We start from the raw sequence: 15,046 nt of genomic DNA on the forward strand, positions 1-15,046 counted from the left end.
TCCACCCAGGTCCCGCGGCGTCGTCGCTTGGAGCTGGAGCTCGGGCCTCCGCCGTGGCGCGTCTCCGGCCTTTGGTCCTCGTCGACCATTTTTTGTCAAGCATCTTGCGCCACGACACTACTTCCCCAACCCTCTCCGCAATGCCCTCTGCCGCTGTCAGGGCTGCTCGAAAACATCCGCTCGCGCGCCATCATGATCTCCCCTCCGTTTGCTGGTCCTGCTTGATCAGCCGAAACGCTCGTCTTGCCAGCACTTCATCCAAGGCCTCGACCAAGCCGCCACCGGAACGCAAATCACCAGACCATCCACGGACTACCATTGCCAATTACAACGCCGGTCAAAGAGTCTCGCTTTCGAGCCAAATCAATGGCCACAGAAAGCGCGCGCTCGAACACCAGCGCAGCGCCGACGCGCGCTTCACTCCCGCAAATAATTCCGGCTCGCGTAGCTTTCACACCACGGCGGCCGCCCGCCAGCAGCAGATTACTAGTGGTGGTAACGATCACATCAAGCTCAGACCCGATGGACTCACTTCTCGCGAATTCCTTGCCCAGTGGCAAAAAGAACACGGCGTGCCGAACCAAGACATTTTGGACGAGCTGGGTCTCCAAGCATATCCGGGAGTCTCGACGGGACCTGGCAATCTGGTCAAGTCGGGGATTCCCGATAAAGACGAACACCAATCAAATGTCAATGATGAAGAGCTAGACCAGCCTCAAGACTTGGCCCCACCGGACGAGGGCGTGGAGCATGTGCTTGGAGCAATGCACTTTACTCCCGGAGACTTGGTCGAAATTGCGTGAGTATTGCTTCGTGGCACTTCTTGTCATAGCTCATATACTGACTTGCACAATTAGAGTCGGAGAGCGCGATCCAGTCCTGGGCATCGTCATGCGCGTGTATACCAACAACGCCGCACTCGCACAAATTTTCACTGAAGAAGGCAAATGGGGCAACGTGAATCAAGTCAAGATCCAGTTTGCCGTTTCAAACTTCGTGCCCCAGTCTCTAGTCAAGCCTGTGCTCAAATACCTGCCGGATAAAGTGGTCGACGCGTATGAAGCCGACGTGGAATTCAACCATCCCATCAACATACCCCGCGACGAGTCGACACCTATTCTGGACAAGCTCAGAGATTTTTCCTCAGAGGCACATGCCATCTATCGCCAAAATGCTGCGAGATTGGAGAATGCGCATGCGCTGCTATCTCACCCCACCGATTTGAGATTTGGGTCTCTGCAGAGAATCACCCAGACATTGCTAAAAACCCCCAAACCTTCGCCAGAACATCTCTACGCCGTGCGCAAAGGCATCAACCACCACCAAATGTCTTTTCTCACAGACAAGAGAAGCCATCGCCTTACTGGAATGTATCAAATCGTTTCCCACGAGTTCAAGGATTCCGTCATGACCGCTCGCGAATGGATTCGCGAGTGGCAAGAGTACGAAGCAGAAAAGGTCGTCGGCCAATTCGACGAGGCAGAGTTGAAAAGAAAGCTTCCGGGCGCGGTCCATGTCCAAAAATACCTCGAAAAGGCCCGCAGGCTCATTACAAAGAGTCGCAAAACCCGCGATCCCCATTTGTTGAGCGCAGGAGGATCACCTGGGCCGAGCAAGATCAAGCGTGAGATTACACCACAGACGGCCGCCATCAAGGCAGTCGAATCGGAACAGTTCACAAAGGAAGATCGTGTACTCATCCGCTATTTGGAGGCCTACGCTTTGTCGAACACGCTATCCGGATCAACGCAAATGCTTTCAACGCCGCCAATTCTCCTTGCCGCTTCGGAAATGTACCCTGGGAAGAAGTCCCTCGACTACACGACCGCGTTTTGTTTTCTCGTCGAGACCGGCGTCATCCCACCGTTCGAGAACCGATCGAAGTATGACCCACATCTCTTGGTTCCGACAGCTCAGTATTCGAAGCCGCTGGACGCCATGTATAAGTGGCTGTCGAAACCGAGCCGCCAGAATGCGATTGGAGATGATTCGATGGAAGATCTACGGAAAGACTGGGGAGATATGACAGTCTTTTGTGTCGACTCTGCAAGCGCCGAGGAGATTGACGATGGAGTGTCCGTGGAGAGCATTCCGGGTTCCGACGACCACTGGGTGCATGTCCACGTGGCGAACCCAACGGCTTTTTTGAAAATCGACTCGGGCATGGCAAAAATGGCGGCTCACATGACCGAATCCATATACTTTCCCGAAAGGACGTTTTCCATGCTTCCAAAATGGGCCGTTGATAGCGGCTTCAGTCTTGGTCCCAACACGAATTGTCTGACCATCAGTTCGCGGGTGGGCAAAGACGCCGCCGTCAAGGACATCAAGATCCAAAACGGATTCATCCGCAATGTGGTCTCAATCACTCCCGAAACCATGGCTTCCCTGCTGAGCCCGGACGCACTATCTACGAAAATCTTTGATATCATTGTCGGTGGAAACGTGCCGCCTACCCGTAAAAGAGACATGAAATCCATCAATGATTTGACGCCTCGGCATGTACAGGAGCTCAAGTCGATTCACGAGATCGCCCTGGGCCTTCTGAAAAAGCGACAAATGGGTGGCGGTGTCTCTTACAACCAGTCGCGTCCCGAAGTTTCAGTGTTCAACGACTACGAAAGGCCAGGACTTCCATGGATGCTGCCATCTCGTGATAAGGCGCGTTTTTATGAAGGCGATCCTGTCATCAAAATGACCGTCACACCGAGCGAGTCCATGTTTGACCACGGAACCGACGCGGGATTTGTGATTCAAGAGCTGATGCTTCTTGCCGGAGAAAGCGCTGCTAAATGGTGCTCAGCGCGCGACGTCCCCATCATCTACCGTGGTACACGAGACAATCCGAACAACTTTACTCGAGACCAGCTTTTGGAAAAGTTTGGCTATATGCAGGCTGATCCAAGACCGAACGCGTCCATGGTATGGGCAGGCAACTTCATGAAGTCAGCGGGTTACTCGACTGTCGACACCAATATAGTTCCCCACAAGGTCCTGGGTTTGTCAGGCTACACCAAGTGCACGTCGCCACTTCGCCGCTACGGCGACATGATGGTGCACTGGCAAATCGAGTCGGCGCTGCGACAAGAGGCCGAGGGAGTGGACTTGATGACCAAGAAGGGCAAGAAACAGTTTACCTTTACCAAAGCCTACGTGGCCAGTGTCCTGACACGCATGAGCCCCCGCGAGCGCCTCATCACAAAGACGAAGCGTTTGGCCAACATGATGTGGGTGGCGAATGTATTCCAGCGCGGCATCCACCACGGCGAGTGGGACTGCCCTCGCATTTTCAAGGGCATCGTCTACAACTTGACCTCTCGAGACTCGCCAACCGTCGGTTTAGTCTGGCCTGAATTCTCCCTTGAAGTCCAGATGGACATGCCGACCTTGAATGGGATTGATGATGAGGTCCAGATTGGCGATGTTTGGGAGGTCGAGCTTCGTGATGTCCACATGTTTTCTCGGCGGGTCGAAACGAGACCTCTCCGCCTGATTGACAGATTAACAATACCCGACGACTTCCCTGGCGATATCCGGAGGAGGTACAAATAGGAGTGATTCATGGATCAGGAAAATGGAGGTGTTTGAAATGGTGCATTCAGACAGCGATGGAATTTTCCACTCTTCACAAAAGACACATCAATTTTGTATATTTGGTAGCTTCCATCCTGCGTCGTGGTAAACAAACCGTTTCAAGCGGCGGATTGTTTGGTTTGCAGGTGGTGTCGTGCATTCAGCCCGCGCGGCGCGAGCCGTAGCCGGCCGAATAATGCAGGAGGTTCGGCTCACGGAAGAGCGCAAAACGCCAAAGAATCTCCGGCGACGCGGACCCTCAACTCAACTTCTAACCTTCTGGCCATGCCTCGATGCCAGTTCATGACTTTGCCCTCCGTCTGGGCCGCAGCCTCCTACCTGTCGCCCTGCTAGCCACTCTCTACCTCTACCTCTACCCTCTCCTCCATGGCTGCGCTTTTCCCACGCCTCCGCATTCACGTCCGGCCCCTTTGCGACTCTTGGCCTTAGGAGACCCCCAAATCGAAGGCGACACGTCGCTGCCGGATTCCAAGGACGAGCCCTTTGCCAGTCTACGCGACTTTCGAAGCCATGTCGATGATCTCGGTCTTTTGCCTGCGGCGCGCAAGGCAAGCGTTGCACTCGTAGACGACGACATCCCGCGTCTGTTCAAAGGATACCGCAAACGCCTCGACCTCTTTGGCAACGACTACTACCTTGCCCACATATACCGCACTTTGCACTGGTGGACACAGCCGACACATGTCGCGGTCCTCGGTGACTTGCTAGGAAGCCAGTGGATAAGCGACGAGGAGTTTGAATGGCGCAGCTGGCGGTTCTGGAATCGCGTGTTCCAGCATGGACACCGCGTCGAGGATGCCATAACTGCCGCGCCTCTCGCGCAAGAGCTTGGAGCCGATCCATCTTGGTCGTGGAGAGTCATCAACGTCGCTGGTAATCACGACATTGGGTACGCTGGAGACATTGACGACAATCGCATCGCCCGGTTTGAGCGCAACTTTGGGCCCGTCAACTGGCAGACCGTTTTCCGCCTGCCAAAGACGACGCCGACCGAGGAGAGCGCAGATGTGCCCGAACTGCGCGTCGTCGTTCTAAACAGCATGAATCTCGACGCGCCCGCAAAGGACGGAAATCTGCAAAAGGAGACCTACGACTTTATCAACGACGTCATTTCCCGCTCTTCGCCGGTCGAGTCGCGCAACCACTTCACGCTTCTCCTCACGCACATTCCCCTGCACAAGCGCGAGGGAGTTTGCGTCGACGGTCCGTTCTTCTCCTACTTTGACAACGGCGGCGGCGTGAAGGAGCAAAACCATCTGTCCCCGGACGCGTCGCGAGGAGTCCTCGAAGGGCTCTTTGGCCTCAGTGGCAACGAGTTTGCGCCTGCGCGGGGAATGGGCCGCAACGGCATGATTGTGACGGGCCACGACCACGCGGGCTGCGACGTCTACCACCACCACCTCCGCGGAGACCAATGGGACGCTGTACGATGGGACTCGGTTGGCAATCGCACCGCCGATGCTGACTTGCCGGGCATCAGAGAAGTCACACTGCGAAGCATGATGGGCGAGTACGGAGGCTACGCCGGCCTCATCAGCATCTGGTTCGACCAAGGCCGGGGCGAATGGCAGTACGAGGTCGGAATGTGCAGTCTGGGCGTGCAACACATTTGGTGGGGAGTGCACGTGTTGGATATCGTCACCGCCTCCCTGTTCGCCGTCGGAATCGCCTTGAGGAAACTGGCCAAGATGAGGAAAGACGCCCCCGTTGAACCGTCGCCACCCAAACAGTCAAAAAGAGATTAATCAACGGCATCATTGTAAGGAGTTTTGTCTGCACGTCGGTCGCCATTGGGTTTGAGAGCTACGCCAGCATCGAGTTGTCACCAACCAAGGAGTCAAGGTAGTTTATGGGATGGTATTAATGCTAAAAGTGTCGTCCGCCGCGCGCCATTTACCGTATGCATTCCGACTTGTTCTCAACAATCCAGCGTGAAGGTATCTCCGAATCAACCAAAACATAAAGACAAAATCGCAGCGCCCCGTCAGCCACAGGTCTCTCTACCACATTCTGCTCTCTGATTACAAGCCCGAGTCCTCCTGGCGGTACACGGGGTTCCTGTAATAGTCTCTCCACCCGTCGCAAACTCGCTCGTATTCCCCTCGGTCTCCGAGCGTGCTCAGCACCCGATCTCGCTGCTCTAGGAACTGCAAGCTGAAGCCTTGTCCCACGTGCCAGGCTGTCAATCGAGTTAGTATCAATATGAGATTCTTTTCACGGATTTTCAGCTTACCTATATGGCAGTGCATAAGCCACGCGCCCGGATTATCGGCTGGGAAGGCTATGATCATGTAGCCCAGACCGGGCAGCATTGCCGTGTCTCGACGGATCGGGTTGTCAAATTGCAGACCATCCAACGAGCGGTCCCACTGCCCCGTGCCAACGCCCAAGAGGTAAAAGTCGTGGCCTGGAAGTGGTCAGCATCTTGCGCGCAAACGAAACCATGTCGACTGGTGGGCTTACCGTGCAGATGGATTGGATGGGGCACCGTGATGTTCAACTCTGGCGCCTCTTGGATGACGAAATAGTACCACCTGTCCTTCTGCGGGAGCTCGATGAGGTTGATCTCGCGGGGGAAATTGAAGTCGCCGTCAATAACGTACTGCATAGTCGGACGACCCCAGTCAATGCGCATGGCAGTACCATCCAGGTACCAGTGGAACAGCTGGCCGTCGTTGGTCTGCACCACGCCAGCGTCCAACTCGAGCGAGCGAATCGACTCCAGTAAGCCATCTTGTGGCACCTGATTCGCAACGCGCGGCACCAGATTGGGCATGTCGTTGCAGCCCTCAGGAATGTCGTCATGTCGCTGAGTATTCGGCTCGCCGCCGCCGCCGCCGTAACTGAGGATCGCCTTGATATTCCCCGCGTTGCGGTTGCGCGTGCAAGTCCGGTCAGGATCGTAGCGGATCCAGAAGTCGTCGCCGTCCTGATTCGCCTCAAAGATGACGTTGTAGCGCTGGCCCACGCCGAGCGAAATGTACGACGTGTCGAAGGGCGTGATGGGGATGAAGTCGGCCGAAATCACCGTCATGATGTGGTTGTCGATCGAAAAGTGCATGAAGTCGTTGACGCCCGAGTTGATGACGCGCAGCAGATATCTGCGGCCCCGCTCAACATTGATCCGGTTGTAGGACCCACCAGGCCCGTCTGGATTCACCATTGTCCCGTTGATGAGCCCATTGTCCGCTGTTGGCGGCCCTGTCCCCAGGTTGCTGTGGATGGAGCGCCAGTTCAGCGTGCCGACGGGCGTGTGGTACCAATCAGTCAGCATGTACGATCCCAAATCGACGTCGTAGTCTTCGTTCGCAGGACCCCTGATGACGATGGCGCCGACGACGCCGTCGCCGTATTGCGCCGTGAAGTGGCTATGGTACCAGCTCGTGCCGTACTGCGAGCACTTGAAACGGTATGTTCTAGAATCTCCCGCTGCGATTGGACCTTTTCATTCTTCGTCAGTCCTGATCCTTGACAAGTTGTGTCTGAAATTCATACATTCTGTCAGGCCGTTGACCCCGTCATATCCGTTTGTATTCAACTGCCGAAGACCGTGGAAATGGATGCTAGTTCCGTTGTCTTGCATCGAGTTCTTGACGTGGACCACCATCGTGTCGCCCCAATCTGCTCGTCATCAGCCTCGAACATTTGCGGAAACACGAGAGTTCGTACCAGCTTGAAGCACGGGGCCTGGATATTGTCCGTTGACAGCCAGCACCAGACGCTCGAATCCATCTGGCGCCAAAGTGATGTTGGTGATTTCCAGATGGTACTGCGGCAAGAATCAGCCCCCTGCTCTGCCCTGTGTTCTCAATAAACGTACCTCCACCACATTGGATTCATCGGGGAAGTCTTCATCAAAATCTGTCAAGACGTTGTAGTGGTCTTTCCAGCAGTACCGCGAGTGACTGGAAAAAAGACATCCCAGCTTTGGCACTGGCAGGTCCAACTTGAGATTGAACGAGGATTTGATCTGCTTGAGGGTTCTCGCCACCAAGCCTCCGGAAGGTTGTGATGAAAGACCGTCTGTGGCGTCATTGGAGCGAGGGAGCAACGAAGCCGCGAGGGTGTAGGAGCACAGTGCCAAAAGGCACGCGCTCAAACGAAAGAGAAACATTTTCGGATCCACAAGAGGGGGTACAGGAGAAACCGTCGGATCGCCTCACAATGTACAGTATCAACAAGCGAGAGACTGAGTTTTAACAGCAGCCTCGCCCGCCGACGGCAACAGCGTTTTAAAAAAACTCGACTGGACGTCCAATTTCCCATGATCCGGAACGTCTTCTAGGTCTTTGATGCTTGTACATTTGGCCGCATGGCAGGGCCGTCTGTGGTCGAAAAAAGTCTTTCCAGGATCAGAGCACCAGTGGGCATCAAACGGCAGGCTGGAGCACCGGCAACAAGCCTGCATAGCCATGTCCACAGGGCAAGACTGTGGTCCGGGAAGAAAGGAAGATCAGGTCCCGAGGCGAACACTCGAGATTCGGGCCGCCGTCAAGGATTGTGCAGCAGGGCTGATGGGAATGAAACAGAGCCGCCAGGCGATCGTGTTTACCTAAACGGGCAACTGTTGTCGCTATTTACAGCAGCGCTGTGCACAAGAGCCGCGCTGGGATGCTCCATGTCCCGCGCCAGAACCCTGTGCACATCTCGTTGACAAGCTTTGCTTGGCTCCAGCTGAGGTGCGGCCGTCATCCAGCTGTCACTTGTGCATGGTCGGCGAGCTGACGAAACAGCGGCTTGCGATCTAGCGCTCTTGCTTCCAGGTGCTTCAGAGAGTCGTTTGCTCCCACGAGCTTTCGTAGACGAAAAGACAACGAAGAAAAATCCCCTTCAAGTGATGGCAGAGGACGTCGAGGCCAAGCTTTGATAAGGCTACCAACGTCGGCTCTCCAACCGGGAAATCTGCCAACTCTATTGCGAGTTGACCACTGCTAACCACAAACTACCTTTCTCGTCCCGCGCTGTGGACGCCGCCTTGGGCCCAGCCAAGACCGAGGCCTGTTTGAGCCCAAAGCTGATACCTGGTTCTCGGGCTCCTGCAACACCACTGTCCTGCAAAACCCGGTTATATCCACAGTGGGGCTATGGCATTTAGCCTCTCTGGCGCGATAAAATGAAGGACGTGATCATGAACTGTCATTATGCAAGCCGATCAAAATATCAAGACGACCTCTCACGCGAAAGACAAAACGACGACTGTCCTCTACGGTACACGTTTACTCGCGATAAGGTCGCTCCATCAGAACGGTATCGACTTAGTGTCGTTCGCGTAGCCCAGGGATCCCTTTGATGCAAAAACAACACCAGCCTCCTATACTCGATCCCGCAGCCGCACCGAACTTGGAACCTTATTGAGCCTCTAGCCGCTGCGGCTGTGCTGCACGCCTACTACGTCGCTGGCAAGCTGATCGACATTCACCCGCACTCAAATTCGACTTGCGGGCTCAATCACCCGCGTCTTGTCACTGACATGTTCCATTCCAAGTCCAATCATTATTTCCATTCGCATTCCGCGCTCGACTTAGCTACGACAGGTGGAAGCTTCCAAGATCAGCCCAACCTCGCCACTATGGGGCCCCCCAACCAACCTCCTCCACCACCGCCATGGTTCTCCCCAAGACAGGTAGCTCCGCTATATTTAGAGCATAGAGCGACCCGTTTCTCCCCGGACTTTGCTTCACCCCGACGAGGAGATGGTCGTTTTGACTGTCGTTGAATTGAAGCTGCTCGACACTTTTACGGCGGACGTGGTGTTGTGTGCGGTTGAACCCGGAAAATGGGTGACGGTCGTAGTCAGCGTGACGTTGGACACTGCGGGTGGCGCCGTGGCAGCGGCAGCAGCGCAGCAAGCAGGGGCCGTTGTGACAACAGTGGAGCAAGCAGGCGTCGAGCTGGATCGTTTGGAGCTGGAGCTTGTCGACTTCTTGCTCGACGAGCTGCTCCTCTTAGACGACGACTCGGACGAAGACGTCACGACCCGCACCGACATGTCCAGAATGTCGAGGACAATGCTGAGAGCCACTGTCTCTGTTACAGTGGCGACTGGTGCCGCGACGGTTGAGTTCCTTAGGCGCGCGGAACTGAGGCTGCTCGGTGATGCCGATGCCGACGATGATGCCAGCGCACTACCACTCCCGCGGCCCGTGGCAGTGCTAGTCGATGTCGCGGTAGTCTGGGCGCCGGCGCAAAATGAACCAGCCGCCAATACGAGAAAGGAAGCGAGTCTCATGATGCGATGAGCGGCAAGTGGTTGTATTCTAGCCCCAGCCCCCGGAGCAAAAAACAACGCAGAAGGCTTAAGATACCCACAATATGCGATGGGTCCGCGGCTCTCATAAACACCTCCAGCCGACCTGGCGCGGAGCCACTTGATCCGCGAACGGACAACGACAATGACTGCTTCGGATTCGCTCTCTCTTCTTTGCGTGTGGCCGTTGTCTCCCTCAATCGGTACCTGTCAGCCGGTACGGGCCGTCTGTCTGTTGGGTCGTGAGCATTTTCGAAACTTGCGTGAGGAATTCCTTTGGCGTTGGGCTCTAGCGCTGACGTCCGTTGTCCATGCAGGAACATATTCTGCAAGTTCAAACAGCTGGCGCTCTTTGTGCGCCCTTCCCCTGGGCAGGAATAACCGGCCCAAGCCGTTTGAAAACCTGGGTTTGACACTTCTCTCCAGCTTTTCCCTTTGCTCGGGTCAATGAGGTCGCTCAGGTTCTCGTGCTCAGAGATAAGCATATTAATATTCAGTTCTTTTTTGTTTTGGGATTTTCGGACCCTCTGACATCACCCCGGGACTCGAAAGAAACTTACGACATCACTACCGCGGCGAATCTCTCTTCGGACATTTGGGCGCCATCACGACATCTTGGACGTCTTTGATGGCGTCTTGTTGCTTCATCGTTTCCCCTTGCCGGTATTGAAAGTGGCAGAACACCATCACGGCCTTTCTTGTTCTGTCCGCTTCAATTTCTTGGCCTCGATCGCAGGATCTATAATGAAAGCACGTTGCCAAGGTCTGGACTCGGCAAAGAATCCATCAAACGGCAAGAGAAGGCCTTCACTGCATCTGCGGCGGCTATATAGATCACTTTGATCGGTTGTCGAGGCTTCCGGGGTGTTCCATTCAGTCTGTCATTAGTATAGTGTCACTGTCTGGTCTTGAGCAAGGCTTCGTTTCCTTGTTGTCAAAACATCATGCCTTTTACGCACCGTCGCAACCGTTCAAATGAGATCACGCCGGCTCTGCGGCGTGTCATTCCGCGGGGAGACTTTATCGACATTCACAAGATTGAGCCCTGCGTCTGCGTCGTCGGTGTCGGCTTTGTGGGAGAATCGCTACTTCGCGAATTCGGCCATGTCTTCAAGTCTATCGGCTTCGACATCTCTCAAAAACGCATCGACGAGCTGAAACGGGCGTTCAAAGACCTACCCAATGTCACACTCACGGCCGACAAGGAGCAGCTGGGCCGAGCGACTCACTACCTCATCTCTGTGCCGACCCTTCTCAAAGAGGACCGCTCAGTCAATCTGTCGCATCTCCTTTCCGCCGTCAGCTTGGTCATGGGCTACGCGCGGCCCGGCGCGGCTATCGTCCTTGAGTCGTCTGTGTGCGTTGGGACGACCCGCCAGCTCTTCTCCGCCTACCAGGACAACTACCACTGCGGCATGTCGCCCGAGCGTGTCGACCCAGGGCGCGTCGCTCCCACTGCAAAGGCCATTCCCAAGCTCGTCTCTGGCCTGACGCCCAAGGCCCTGAGCCTCATCCAAACCCTCTACGCTCAAGTCTTCGATCACGTGGTTCCTGTCTCGTCGCCCGAGACGGCGGAGATGACCAAGCTCTTTGAAAACTGCTACCGCATGATCAACATTGCGTACGTCAACGAGATGGCCGACGCCGCCCGCAGCCACGGCGTCGACCCAGATGAGATGATTCGCGCGGCCAGCAGCAAGCCGTACGGCTACACGCCCTTCTCGCCTGGACTCGGCGTCGGCGGGCACTGCATCCCAGTCAACCCCTTCTACCTGTTCGCCAACAACAAGAACCTGCCCGTGCTGGAGAAGGCGACGGCGCAGATGTGGAAGCGGCCCGACACCAAGGCAAGGACGTTCTACCGCCGCACCAGCTCCGCGTCCGCCGACCATCTTCCGCGCATCCTCGTCGTCGGCCTGGGCTTCAAGCCCGGCCAGTCGGTGCTGTCGTGCTCTCCTGGCATCTCGTTCGCCGAGCGCCTGCGCAAGTTGGGGTGCCGCCGTCTCGCGTTCTACGACCCGCTCGTTCAGCGCGAGGCCGTCGACTGGATGGAGAAGCTGGACGACGCCTCGTGGGACCCGCGGTATCTCGAGGACAACTTTGACGCCGTCGCCATTTGCATGCGGCAGGCGGGCGTCGACTTTGGCGTTGTCGAAAAATTGCAGCCGGACAGGATCAAGGTGCAAGAATTTAAGTAAAGGGTTTTGTTGAGAGGATTTGATTTCGCTAGACTGTTGATAGTTGATAGTTGAGATTTGATTTTGTTTCGTTCGTCAAAGGTAGAGCAATTTCATGATCCTTAAAGAGCTTTGAATTCTACATGACTTCTGTCTCGTGTACATGTTCCTCGTCTGAACCCGAGAGTTGCGGACCTGTCAGGCCCTTCTCGGCCTTTTTCTCTGCTTCCAGCTTCTCTGCCTCCTGTTCTGCCACTGACGTTGCGGCTGGAGCCGACGAGGCAGTTACACCCGACATTCCCCACACTGCATTGTCAAAGTCAGCTCATTGTTCAATCCGGCCAGGGGGAAAGTGCGAGGAAATTCTTTGTCTCGGAATCCTGAGTACAGCACAGTGACCAGGAACAAACGTACCTTGGCTCCCCAAGTTCTTGGCGACCTTTGTGAAGACGGTGAGAGAGATGAACGGACTGATCATCTTGTTGATGCAGAAGCCAATGACGAGCTTGTGCGCCCGCTTGCGCAGTTCGTGCTCCAGGAAGAAGACGCAAAACATGAACCACATGGTCGGCAGCTGGCTGACTATGATCAGCGGTAGGAGCTCCATGAATGTCACGCCCTCGGTCAGCCCTTTGAGGAAAAGAAACGTGTTGAAGATGCGGTAGTAGACCATGGAAAGCCTAACGACTTCTATTGAGGCTGCGATGCGGGTGATGACTATCATCTGCGGCGATGTCAGTTGGCTGCCTTTCGAACTGAGTGTTGCTCATCGTACCTTTTCGCCCATCCAGTAGAAGTAGTTGTTGAAGTATGCGTTTGAACCCCATCGTCGTCGCTGGGACAGATAGTGCTGCAGAGACTGCGGTGCAACAGTCTCACTGACCGCCTCAGGAACAAAGAGCGTGTGGAGCTTTTTGTCTTGAGAGAGCATCGAGTACGTGAGCCGTCGATCGGTCCCCTAAGACATCAGCAAGCTCGGATGGAAGAAAAAGGTTGCGAGACTCACGAGATACTGAACCTGGTGGTGGATGACCGGGTAGATGGTGATTGGCTCCGCATACTTTCGAATTGCACCAGCCATTTCCTCGCGGACAGCTATCATTGTGATGCAACCTGGCAAGCAAGACACCTTGCCAATAAAGCCTTCCGCTCGCCTGCGAACGTACTGTCCAAAAGTGTACTATGATCTGTCAGTTCACATACGCACCTCGCAGCCCGGTCTGCAAAAGATCTCTTGAACGCTTTTAGCGCGTACTCACTTGAAATTGCTGGTACAAGTTCCAGAAGGACCACTCGAATCCTGGCTCCAGCTCAACCAGGACCAGTCCGCAAGCCGCGATTGCATTCTTGTCCCTTGCGAGGGCGTTTGCTAGACTTGCCACTGCCCCTTTGTAGATTGTCGAGTCGGCATCGGTACAAAAGACCATGTCAAAGTCTTTGAAGTTCTGGCCTTCGGTCAACTTGGGTAGAATGTCCGTCCAAATTTCTTCTCTTAATAGTCGCGTGTACAGCGGGACGTTGTGGCGCGGTACGTTGAAAAGATCGTGGCACAGAATGAGGGAATCCTTCTTGCCTACAAGTAGGTTAACGTCAGCGTCTTTGCTTCCATATGCTCCCAATGGCGGCTCTTCTCACCGCTATTCTTCAGCTTCTCAATCACAATGACAGGAACGTCTTCCATGAATCCCGCTGTAATCTTGAGCACGCCTCGTTTGTGCTTCAGCGAGATGTATGGCCGCTGGAACTCGCGTACAAAGCGAGTCATGTGTCTGCGTACATCGCGCGGCTTGCCATCGAGCAAGACGACCATGACTTGACGGTGCGGCTCAACATCGTTGTCCCGGAGCGAGTAGATGGTCTTGACAATTTGCTCCTCGCTCTCCGAATACGCCGGAATGAGTGTGAGGATCCATTGCGTGGGAACGGGCGGAAGTGGCTTGAAGATACGGTATATTTTCCTGACGAAGAGACCAAGCGCTGAAATGATGACGGAAAGAAAGTCTTTGCTTTTGATGAATAGAATGAAACAGAACACGACCATACCCTCGTTGGCGAACAGAGCTACCATGGCCATGCCAATGTTGAGGCAGAGGATCACACCGAAAAAGAAGATGCGTTGGTTGCGCAGGTCCTTGGGTCCAAGGATTCGAGCAGGGTCTTCGGGGTCTGGAATTTCGGGATATCTGCAGCCTTCGACCTTGTCCTCCAATCGGACTGATTCCTTCTCCGCTTGGCCGCCTTCGGCATCTTCTTGCGCTGTAACGTATCCTCCTTGGCTTTCTTTGCCAGTACTTTGAAGTGTATTTGTACGCGAGATGCCTTCTTCTGCGCACGTAGCGAAGGATATGGTGGACAACGAAGCTCTGGTGGGCGGTGCCGTGGAATATGAGTCGAAACTTGGCCTGGTGGATTCATCCACCCTCGCGGCCGTCTCCGTGTCGAAGTAGGCGGAAGAGGCAAGCGACGGCGTCGGCGCAGGCCGTGTGTCTCTGAGACTTGTATGCAAGAATGTCGGCACAGGACACACAGTGGTCGTAATCCCAGGGCCATTGTCATGGTGTTTATTCGAGCGCTCAAGATCCAGAGGAGTTTCGATAGTCGCCCAGCTCGAGGCTGCACTTCTGATAGTCTGTATTGGACATCCGAGTTGTGTGGTTGACACATCGTCGAGGACTGTGAGTGTGGAAGAAAGCTCCAAGGCAAGGCTTGATGTCGATTTTCCTGGGGATATCTGGGCAGGCGACGACTCGATGGTAATCCAGCTCGATGTCGAGCTTCTGGGCGCGTCGGTCGCTTCGAGCTCAATCTGCTGGGTCGCCGCAAGTTCCGGGTCTGGCTGTTGCGCAACATTGTCGAGAACACAGGCTGTAGACGAGACTTGCGGGGTAGGATCTGTCTCTGTAACAGCATTGGAGTTGATGTCATCAACACCAGCCAAATTACTCATTAATGCATGCCAGCCATTGCAGAGTGGCCGTCGTCAAGGGACATCACACGTTCCGTCTGTACATATGAGCGGGACATGCTA

At 54.9% G+C, this 15,046-nt stretch overlaps 6 protein-coding genes across 6 annotated transcripts; 4 read left to right on the top strand and 2 right to left on the bottom strand.

Annotated features, from left to right (window-relative positions):
* Window positions 1–105: 105 nt before the first annotated feature.
* J3D65DRAFT_571640 (uncharacterized protein) lies at window positions 106–3,699 on the top strand. The gene is made up of 2 exons (XM_066797638.1): window positions 106–799; window positions 858–3,699. The coding sequence occupies exons 1-2, from the start codon at window positions 141–143 to the stop codon at window positions 3,550–3,552; spliced, it is 3,354 nt and encodes a 1,117-aa protein (XP_066655508.1). The 5' UTR covers window positions 106–140; the 3' UTR covers window positions 3,553–3,699.
* A 108-nt stretch (window positions 3,700–3,807) lies between these two features.
* J3D65DRAFT_378163 (uncharacterized protein) lies at window positions 3,808–5,810 on the top strand. The gene has a single exon (XM_066795757.1). The coding sequence runs from the start codon at window positions 3,867–3,869 to the stop codon at window positions 5,337–5,339; it is 1,473 nt and encodes a 490-aa protein (XP_066655509.1). The 5' UTR covers window positions 3,808–3,866; the 3' UTR covers window positions 5,340–5,810.
* J3D65DRAFT_553256 (laccase) lies at window positions 5,616–7,708 on the bottom strand (the record flags this gene model as incomplete). Its single annotated transcript, XM_066797122.1, has 6 exons — window positions 5,616–5,773; window positions 5,828–6,001; window positions 6,058–7,035; window positions 7,090–7,215; window positions 7,264–7,363; window positions 7,415–7,708. 6 exons carry the CDS (start codon window positions 7,706–7,708, stop codon window positions 5,616–5,618), a joined length of 1,830 nt encoding a protein of 609 aa, XP_066655510.1.
* Window positions 7,709–8,707: 999 nt separating this feature from the next.
* Window positions 8,708–9,833, top strand: J3D65DRAFT_603348 (uncharacterized protein; the record flags this gene model as incomplete). The annotated part of the gene is given in 3 exon segments (XM_066798202.1): window positions 8,708–8,841; window positions 8,902–9,217; window positions 9,237–9,833. The coding sequence occupies 3 exon segments, from the start codon at window positions 8,708–8,710 to the stop codon at window positions 9,831–9,833; spliced, it is 1,047 nt and encodes a 348-aa protein (XP_066655511.1).
* A 952-nt stretch (window positions 9,834–10,785) lies between these two features.
* On the top strand, window positions 10,786–12,039 carry J3D65DRAFT_646014 (UDP-N-acetyl-D-mannosamine 6-dehydrogenase; the record flags this gene model as incomplete). Its single annotated transcript, XM_066802250.1, has 2 exons — window positions 10,786–10,842; window positions 10,879–12,039. The coding sequence occupies 2 exons, from the start codon at window positions 10,786–10,788 to the stop codon at window positions 12,037–12,039; spliced, it is 1,218 nt and encodes a 405-aa protein (XP_066655512.1).
* A 118-nt stretch (window positions 12,040–12,157) lies between these two features.
* Window positions 12,158–14,221, bottom strand: J3D65DRAFT_552859 (chitin synthase-domain-containing protein; the record flags this gene model as incomplete). The annotated part of the gene is made up of 6 exons (XM_066797098.1): window positions 12,158–12,324; window positions 12,433–12,742; window positions 12,794–12,976; window positions 13,025–13,198; window positions 13,278–13,591; window positions 13,654–14,221. Coding segments are annotated over 6 exons (1,716 nt in total), but the record flags the coding sequence as incomplete, so codon positions are not given.
* Between the last annotated feature and the right edge of the window lie 825 nt (window positions 14,222–15,046).

Source organism: Phyllosticta citribraziliensis (genome assembly GCF_038025025.1).
Source record: "Phyllosticta citribraziliensis strain CPC 17464 chromosome Unknown J3D65scaffold_6, whole genome shotgun sequence".
Taxonomy (NCBI): Eukaryota; Fungi; Ascomycota; class Dothideomycetes; order Botryosphaeriales; family Phyllostictaceae; genus Phyllosticta; species Phyllosticta citribraziliensis.

What these genes read in the sequence shown, in the direction of transcription:
- J3D65DRAFT_571640 (XM_066797638.1), top strand. Translation starts at nt 141, where the DNA reads ATGCCCTCTGCCGCTGTCAGGGCTGCTCGAAAACATCCGCTCGCGCGC. An exon ending in GGAGACTTGGTCGAAATTGC is followed by an intron (nt 800 to 857) that starts GTGAGTATTGCT and finishes TTGCACAATTAG; the next exon opens with AGTCGGAGAGCGCGATCCAG.
- J3D65DRAFT_378163 (XM_066795757.1), top strand. Translation starts at nt 3,867, where the DNA reads ATGCCAGTTCATGACTTTGCCCTCCGTCTGGGCCGCAGCCTCCTACCT.